Below are 10,147 nucleotides of genomic sequence, written 5' to 3'. Positions count from 1 at the left end.
TCAGAGTTGACTCTGCAGACTCCATTAGGAAAAATAGAGGGGGAAATATCAGAAATACCATATTTACCTGTGTAATCTGTACATTAAAATTCTGAAAGCAAATTCACATTCCAGGGAATGTGCCCCAGTTAACCCTCTGGAGGGGGCTGAGCTTCCTCCAAAGAGTGCCCTCAGGCTCCCATGCCCACTCAGTGTTGTCCTATGTGCATCTTATCCTTGGTGTTGGTCAATCCCCTCACCAGCAACCAACTCTCAGAGTGGGAGCAACTGTGCCCTGCTACTAGAACACAAGCCACAGCTGTTTCTAAACTGAAACCGAAAACTTGGGAAAGCAAACATAACAAATTTTAACATGGGCTCAATGCAAGTGTGAAAACTAAAACCAGATCCGTGAATCGGTTGTCTTTCCTCAATGACTCACAGGCAACAGTTTTTAAATTCTATCAACTGACCATTTATTTGGAGCTCAGTGATACCTTGTTAGGCTATGCCAAATGGGGGGACAAAATAAAGTGCAAATTTTGAGTAATCGCTGAATTTGATCAATATCCTGATCAACACCTCAAAGTAGGTATGAGATTAACAAGGGTTTTGTTTTTCCCAAAAGCACAATTTGCAAAGGAAAAAAGGGGCGGGGGGGTGGGGGGTTACTTTGTGGAGAGTCTGTGGCAAATGGCATCTCAGTAAAGCCTTTCTTAATTTATAATGCTTATTAGAGAACAGGACTGACTTGAAGACATCTGAGCCACCTCATTTAACCCAGCATTTCCAAATGTATTTGATCAAGGAGCCTATTTCTCCCACCTAACACCAATTAATATCCACAGAAAAGCAGTGGGCATTACCCATTTAAGCAACCGCCCTGATATGGGCAGCTGGCATGGGGACCTGTGAGGAAGGGCAGGGGGCTGTCTCCTGGAGGCACTTCACCCCACTCATGGCCAAGGCCGATCAAGCACCTCCTCTTCTTCCCCACCCAAAAAGAAAGACCTCCTCAGATACAGTGGTCCATGATTCAGTTGACATTACAGAAAACGGCAGCAGTCCTTCCTTGCTGGACTCTAAACTCTGAAATCTCCTTTCTTAAAAAAGCCCAGCATATATCCATTTCCCCAGGCTGAGTCAGGGTTTCTGCTATGCTCAGGGGAAAGATTAGCTCAGTAAATTAAATTATAAATGGTTTTATAAAATGTCAAGGGAGGTAGACACAAAACACCACTCAGTTAGAAATAATATTTATTATCCCCTCCCCCCATGTACATATTACTTCTCAGAAACATGAAGATATTATCCATGTCCTCATCAATTACAGTATGTAGAAAATAAACAACTCATATCCTGTCAATATATTTTCTATCTTTTTAAAACAATAGCCGCTTTATTTCATTTTTTATGTTAGTTCAAGAATAGTTTCAAGTTTTATTTTTTGGATCAAATCAATACAGTCTTTGTTTACAGGTAACAATTTTCTGACAGAGTCCCTCCCCCCAACCCCTAAAAAAAATTTCTATATCCTAAGTGATAAACTCTTCTTGTACATTCAGCAAACTTTATATTGGAAAAGAAAAAGAATAATTGAGATAGGTATTTACTCTCGTGCACAGTAATAAATCTAGCTGAGCTTCTACACCTTGCTTTGCGATGATGTTTGCATAAAATAAATCACCTCTTATCAAGTTACAATGGTAATTTCTTGAAATGTAGATATGAAAGCAATACACTTAATCCACTGAAATTTCCTTCTAATTTTTTAATCTGTAATTAAACTATCACCATAAGGACAAGCTTCATCCCAAGATGTTTCTCCTTACCCTCAGCTATTTCTCTCTGAATCCTGGAGTCTTCTCTCAGATCACATAGACATACATTAAAAGCACAGGGGAAAAAAAATGTTTTAGCTTGCTGACATAATGCCCTTAAGTTTGCTGACATAATGCCCACATTTTAACTTTAAAATGTAAAATCAGAGTTAAAGCATCACTTAAATCGTACAGTACATTATTAATCAACAGTGTCCCACAGACTCAGAAGTTCCCTACACTGGTTGTCTTCTTTGCACTTAATAAGTCTGTAACATGACTCAATCAAAGAATGTGCTTGTAATAGGCTGCTGGTTTAACTTTAGAATTAGAAGTTTTATACTGGGCTATTTTCAAATATGAGAAAGGCTATGAGTGGTATATGAACTATTAATTTTGTTTCCCATTACCTACAGGAGGAATTTATTCAAATAAAATTTTACAAGACAAAATGAGAATCCTACATGTGGATGCATACATGTATATATTAAACCTAACTAAAGTTTTACAAGCAATACTAACATAGTTCTGGTTACACATTCCTAAAGACTTAATGGTCTTAAAGATACATGTAATAAAGAGGCTTATGCAAAAGGCAAAACTTAAGAACATGATCTTTGAGGTTTTCAATATTACTTCAAAAAGCTGTTTCTATCCCTCATAGAAGAAAACTATGCAACTGTTTATCTTAGGGAAAAAAATATAAAAAGATAATGCTATCATGTAAGAATTCACAAAAACTATAACTGCATATTCCATAACAGTCATACCTACTTAAGGTAAATCACAATTGTGGTTTGTATTGTGTTACAGACATCACCATTACTTTTCCTCTTTTATAATGAGAGGTTTTATCTTTTTAAAAATTATTTAACAAGTGCCACAGAAATTCAAATCCCAGTAGCAACAAGTTAAACAATATTACAAAATAAGGCATTCTGTTCACATGTCAGGAAAGTAACAGGCTTAGTGCAGTAAAGCGAGCTCTTAACATTTTACAATTTTATATAATCCAAACATTATAAAGAAGGCAATCTCTACCCAAAAAGTCCAATTCATTTCTATTTTTCAGGGAAACAGAAAAACATACATAAAATTCTCAAACTTTGGCTATTTCTCCCACTGCCATAAACAGAGACTGATCTTAAGTATTTAATAAAGCCATTAGACATGTGGATCAGTCTCTGACTATGCCATTTCTAAGCCTGTAGGTCACACAATAAATGATTCCAAATTATAGATTAAATCTAATTGACAAAAATCCCTGTAGTGTTATTTATGAGGGGAAAAAAAACAACACGTGAACTCAGGACACACACACACGTGTGCAAACACACACAAGCACACGTGCCACATAGTAAACAGTTTCCTTAATTAGTTCTCCAGAAAGAACCAAAATTCTTTATCATATCATCAAGCTGCAGCATGTGTACGAGGGGCAGCAATGCAACCTTATAGCACAAGGTAAGAATCTGAATGAACTTTTAAAGAACTAGTACCTTGAACCAAAGATTTTACCAAAGATGAACTCTAAAATACGCATTTTTTAAAAATTTGGACTTGACTGCCTGTTGCACTTTTACATTAAGTGTCGCTTAAACAAAAATAGAGCATAAATTCAATATTCTACCATCTAAACATTTTAAAGCAATGGTTATGTTATCATCAACAAGTAAAATGCACCTAATTTGGGTCTTTTGACACCTCTTAAGTTTATTGTATGATAAAGTTCTTCACAGTTTAAAATATTGTGAAGAAATATATTTTTGTATAACTATTCACATACATACTATGTACACATACTATGTATTTGATGTATCCATAAACTCTGAATGTATGTATTAGTAGGATACCCACAAATATGCAGGAACCCTAAATAGACTGGTGTGAAGTGTGAAATGGTTTCCCGGAAATGCTCAGAAAAGAATATTATTATGAATAACTGTAATAACAAACATTTTACCTTATTTACATAGTGCCTATCTCCCAAGAGGTAAATATGCTTTATAGACATTTCTTAGTATCTCTGTGAGGTTGGGCACTGAAGACACTATCAATTCTCATTTTCCACAACCAAGTACCTGCCCAAGATCATACACTTTAACAGTGGCAGAGTAAAATACAAACTTTAAGCTCTCCCAGCTCCCAAAGTCTTTGATAACCAGATCTAACAGTCCTGTGGTGATACCAATATTTCCAACATTAAACACAACTTCTACCACAAAGGATCGATTTCTACATCCTCCTGTACTTGTGATTGTGCGTTATATGTATATCACAGGGAGATTAAAATGGTTTTTGGTTTTGGCAGATGAAAAAGTCTAACATTCAGTGTGATTATAATTCAGTGTAACTTCTCCAGTTTAAGTGCAACACAGCTGATTGGTCTACTGGGGAGATGCAGTCAATGTCTAATCATAGCTGAAGAGTTCCTGATCCAAACAGCTACTGTATGATTACAGAGATAGCCTACAATCTTGTATTGTCTTAAAGGTCTTTTCTATCTCCACATATGGTATACACATATAAATAAGCATTTTAGCACAAAATGTACAATTAGCATCAGTTCATGTTCAAATAAACAAAGGCCTTAAGGATGAACTTTAAAGGCCAAGAGCTCCTCAGAGTGCATGTTGTTTAAAGATCGAAGATCTGGCAACTTTAGAAGTAGTTTTGTAAAAATAGAGGCCTCGTTTGGATGGTTTTTCATTATTAAGGTCCTTAGTGCACGAATGAGGGTTTCCTGCAAAGCCTCCACAGAGTTGACGTTTTCTATTCCAGATCGATCTAACAGGAAGTAAGGAATACAGAAACAGAAAGGAAGAGGATATATTATTGACAATAAATAAAAATACAATTCTTGTTCATCAATCTTACTAACAAATTCAAACAAGGTCTTTATACTTTAAAACAAAGGCAAAAGATAATCCGACAAAATTTTTTCAATCTAATGGCAAGTTTTCTAACTGTATTAAAATGCACACGTATCACACAATATATTTGATAAATCAAAATTCTTTAGTGCTTTGGAATTTTGGTTCACATAAAACAAGAAGTTTTGATCTGTTAAATCAGATGCCATCTGTGATGTCAATGGCTTTCCAAGTGCCAAGATAGAATGAATAATGTGATACAGAAATATATTTTTAATACATATAAGCCAAATTCCACACGTGAAATGCAGGGACCCTCTAAAATAACCTCTAATAATTCCCCTGGTATTCATACCCTGTGTAATCCGATCCTCTTTCATGGGCTAGACTGGCTGAATCATATCTAATGAATAAAACTCTGGCAGAGAAGTTTAGGTTACAAAAACTTGAGACTTCCATCTTAGGTATCCATCTCACTAAGAAAAGTCAGCTACCACACTTGTGAGCTGCCCTATGAAGAGGCCTCCGGGGTAAGGAACTTAGATGGGTCTCCAACCAACAGGCCACAAGGAAACAAGAGGTCCCGCACAATAGCTTTCCAGGTGCTGAATCCTGTCAATAACCACATAACCCTGAAAGCAGAGCCTTTCCTCCCCCAGCTTTCAAATGAGGTCAGGGGCCTCTGCTTCACTACAACCTCCTAAGAAACCCTGAGCCGGGGAATTGTCTCTAAGCCACACCTATATTCCCAATCCTCCAAAAAAGTAAGATAAAAAACATTTATTTGTTTGTTTGTTTGTTTACTAAGAATTGAACTCAAGGGCACTTAACCAGTCTCATCCCCAGCCCTTTTTTTATATTTTATTTAGAGACATGGTCTTGCTAAGTTGCTTAGGGAGGGCCTCACTAAGGCTGGCTTTGAACTTATGATCCTCCTGCTTCAGCCTCCCAAGCTGCTGGGTTTACAGGCATTCGCCATTTGCATTCATGAGGCACTAAGTTTTGGAATAATTTATTATGCAGTAATAGATAACTAATACACCATGCAACTTTATTATACTAGCTATATTACACTACATTCACTTTCATTTAGCAAGACTATGTTTACTAAGCTTGCCATGCAAAATGTTAATTAGTGATTTAGAATAAACCAGCAATAAAGTATCTCAAAATTAGCCAAACCATATGTAGTCAACCCATAGGCTTTTTTCATCAGCAAGTTATTTCCTCTCTTTACAAAAGGAGGCAGTAGTGCACAAGAAATATGCAATGGTCCCCAGTAGAAGGCAGCTGTAATTAACATGAAAAAGATTTCTCTTCTACAAGGAGGCAAACTACTTTGGTCATTCATGCCCTATCATTTTTCACAAGGATACTGAGGATGTCTTGCATTAACACTGGTAGTTTAAAAAGCCCACTGCAATGCAAGCATTTAGAATAAGAACTAAAATTTAATAATAAAGTGGGGAGGGAGTGTGATACAGAAAATGTACAGGAAACATGATGAAAAAGGCTTATCTTTTTCTGTGAAAGATGGGGGAGGAAGACATACTAGACATGGAATCCAGGGCTTTTCACATGCTAGGCAGGGTTTCTACTGAGCTACAATACCAGTCCTTTTTTATTATGAGACAGGGTTTCACCAAGTTACCCAAGCTGGCCTTGAACTTGCAATCCTGCCTCAGCAGTAACTGGGATTACAAGATGCATCACCATGCCTACTGAGTTTACCTTATACATAACAAAATTTGAAATCATAACTATGTCAACTCTTATGCAAAAAGAAACAAATTGAATACTGATTATTGATATGAGGAGTCAGAATTTTTCAGATAAAACTATTAGACAAAAAAAAACCTCTTTCTCTTGGCATCTTGTAGCCAATCATAAAGTTATCTTTGCAAAAATACTTAAAGTTTTCCATAATGCTTCCAAGAATCTGTTTTGCCATGATATTCAATTGTTGTTTTGTTTTGTTTTATAAACATCTTTGTAACTTATTGAATCATTAGCCAAACTCTGAATGTATGTGCTGGCTACTCTTCTAGGTGCTTGGAAATCAGCAATGAACAAAACAAACCAAAATCCTTTCCTTTTAAGGAGGTTATATTTTAGCAGAATATAATATTTTGGATCTTATCATAGGTAATTACCATATCAGAAAAGAATGACAGCGTTCCCCTCAAAATAACCAACACGGACAAAGAGAGAAACCAATGCTAAGGAGGTAAAACTGTTTGAGTGGGAACTAGGATCATGAATAAATTGGTCCTTTGGTTAATATTTGGGTTTAGATGACCTATGCTTGTTTCCACAGCTCAGAACTCAGGGAAATGAATGCCTACAGTAAAATGCAAATCAAATTACATTTTACAGAAGCCTTGATTTCTTTCTTTTCTTTTGGTACCAGGAATTAAACCCAAGGGCATTTAACCACTGAGTTATACCCCCAGTCCTTTTTTGTGTTTTATTTTGAGTCAGGGTCTCTGAGTCAACAAGTTGCTGAAGCTGGCTTTGAACTCCCGATCCTCCTGCCCAAGCCACTGGAATTATAGGTGTGTGCCACCACACTTGGCTCAAAAGCCTCAACTTCTAAAACCAAGTTCTTTATGATTTTGAGGCCAAAGGACCCAATGATAAATCTGGCTGGACCATAAACAACAATCTGCTATAGACTGTAACACTGAATGCACAGACTGAAGTGGAAACCCATCTTCTAAACAGTGCACTGAATTAGGTGACATGTTCACATCTGTCCCCGCTTCTTCAGCTGGTTCTTCCTGCCACTCCCAAAAGCCTGTACACCTCATCAACCTCCTCCAGGATGCATCTATAAAGACAACTGAAATCTCTATCTAGAAGAGTCTGGGCCAAATACTGACATGCTGGTACCTAACCTTCAACCAAAAATTATCACTGTCACTTCACACAACCTGAAAAAAACTTACCTTCCAGGTGTAACTCCCCTTCAATGGCATCAGGATTCTTCCAATCTCACAGACAAGGTCATGTTGAGATTCCCCTCTCCCTTAGCAGCTAGAGCTATTTCTTCATAAGCAGTACAGTGGGAAGGCTTTGAAGCCAGGCACTGGAAGCTCAAACACCTGCTTAGCCAATTATTAGAAATGTGACCTTGGGTAAATCATTTAACCCTTCTATTGCTCAAATCCCTTGCCTGTATGACTAAGGATAACATGTCCTAGGCTCACATGAGAGGTCCTTAGAAAATAGAATTATACAAGGAGACCTAGAAATTAGCTAGCATTTCTTCTAACATCATCAAAAATTTTTTTACATAAATGAAGTTTTAAAAAAAACAGAGACAACTAGAGATTCTAAAGAAAACAAAAAGCTATTCAAAAAAAACTATAATGAAGAGAATATAAACAATCTATTTGTTACTTGACATGGAACACTCCCCATCCAGGCTAGAGCAGTTTGGGGCACAGATTTACGTCATTTTTTAAAAATGTTTTTATTAGTGCACTATAACTGTACCTAATAGTGGGGTTCATTATGACATAGTCATATGTGCATTATACCTTGACTATCATTTCATTGCCCACTGTATGAATACTATGAGCACTATTTACATACCATTTATTCTACAAATATGATTTTTAACATTCCAACTTTGAAGTTGATAAATGAAGCGTGTAAAGCAATCAGTTCCAGAACAGGACACAAATATTTTGTTTCCTAATTACACAGAAACCATGGTATAGAAGACACTTAAGATATAGCGGAAGGAAGATACTCTGTAATGGAGAAACTCTACCAAGACTACCCAAGAAAGACAATGTAGAAGTGAAGGAACATATTAATGTACTTAAATTACAAATAAGACAAGCAACTTAAAAAATAAGACAAAAATTTAGAGGAAAATGTAAGGGCACTTTCATTATCACTTGTATCTGCTAAATAAGAGTTAGAAGCAGTACATTCAGTGTTGGGTGTTCATCCATCAGAAAATTAGATTGTTAGAAACTTAGTCCTCAGATGAATAAGGTTGAGATTACAGAAAAAGAGCAGAGACTTTTCATTTTATGCTCTTCTAAATTTTTTAATCTCATTTTCCCACTTTACAAATAGGTGATTTTTCAGTAGTAAAAATTTAAATCTGATGTGAAAAGTGCATTTGTGTATGCTTGTATATCTTCAAATAGAGACATAACAAAAATGAGAATGTGGGCTGGGGATGTGGCTCAAGCGGTAGCGCGCTCGCCTGGCATGCGTGCGGCCCGGGTTCGATCCTCAGCACCACATACCAACAAAGATGTTGTGTCCGCCGAGAACTAAAATATAAATATTAAAAAAAAATGAGAATGTGTTGCGTTCTTTTAAAATCAGTCTTTCTGCTTAATATTTCAAATATTTTATTTCAATAAATAGGTAAATAGAGAGATGAAGGGCTAGGTAAATGTTTGATAAAGACACCAAAATTAATAGAGATCTTTTTTGGTAATGCTATTTTCATCGTAATATTTTCTAATTTTTCAAATAATCCATATTAATCTTAGAATCAGAGGGGAAAGTCCTTTTTGAAAGATTAAAACAAAATAAAAACACATGCCTGGTGGAAAACATAAGTGAAGTAGCATGGCTCTGGCACAGAGCTCCCTTCGCTTTCCTGTCTCTCTCTGAACTACCTCCAGGACCTGGTCCCTTCTAGCACCTCGTCCCTGCCCTGTTCCAGAGGCACTGATTCTGCTGCCTCATTTCTTTCGCTTCTGCATCCTCTCAACCTAACTCGCCAGCAGTGACTTTCCTATCTAATCTACCCATGATAAAAAGGCAGAAATAATGTTAAGCACTGCTATGTTCATGCCCAATCACTCCCCTATTGAAGAGGTGACAGACTCTGCATTGCCTGTAGATCTGTTAAAACTTCCCCACTTCATTCTCATAGCTAGTAGCCCACCAGCTCGTGCTCCCCTAACTCTCAAGCCCTCTGTTCCTCCAACTGACAGACACCCCAGGCTCTGGCCACCTGCCCCTTCCTCTGACCCATCTCATGCATTTCCAAGCCTTTCCATCTTTCCACAAAGAAAATTTTAATAATACCTTCAAATTCCAGCTCCACTTCCATCTTCCCCTCAAAGCCTTCTCTGATCATTTAATCTTCCTTTCTTTTAACTCCTGGCCCTCTCAGCCAAAAAAAAAAAAAAAAAAACTATGCAGTTTAGTACCAAAAAGGCTTGTGTGTTAGTTGTGTCTCTCCTAACAGAACACAAACACTTTGGGAGTAAGCTTGTGTCTTATTGTTTTTTGTTTCCCCTGAGAACCTACCACAGAGTGTATTCATCAGATGAAGAATTTAACTAGTATTGATTATATCTCTGGTTTCACAAAAATTAATCTGATGTCAACTCAAATCAATTCTAATTACTAATCAAGAGATTCTGCAAAAATGGTACAATGCAAGAGGAACTACAAGGTTAATGACAAACAGGCATCCCCTACTGACTTTCACAC

The 10,147-nt window shown here is 36.8% G+C and overlaps 1 protein-coding gene across 1 annotated transcript in view; it reads right to left on the bottom strand.

Annotated features, from left to right (window-relative positions):
- Nucleotides 1-3,352: 3,352 nt before the first annotated feature.
- Nucleotides 3,353-10,147, bottom strand: part of Nr1d2 (nuclear receptor subfamily 1 group D member 2) — a 28,715-nt gene continuing 21,920 nt past the window's right edge. Inside the window, exon 8 of the mRNA XM_026405269.2 lies at nt 3,353-4,586. Coding sequence (XP_026261054.2) covers nt 4,390-4,586 — 197 coding nt within the window. The 3' untranslated portion in view covers nt 3,353-4,389. The remainder of the gene's footprint in view (nt 4,587-10,147) is intronic.

This window comes from Urocitellus parryii, chromosome 3 (assembly GCF_045843805.1).
Source record: "Urocitellus parryii isolate mUroPar1 chromosome 3, mUroPar1.hap1, whole genome shotgun sequence".
In the NCBI taxonomy this organism is placed as follows: domain Eukaryota; kingdom Metazoa; phylum Chordata; class Mammalia; order Rodentia; family Sciuridae; genus Urocitellus; species Urocitellus parryii.
Note: the sequence above shows the minus strand (reverse complement) of the source record. Positions and strands in the feature narration are given on the sequence as shown.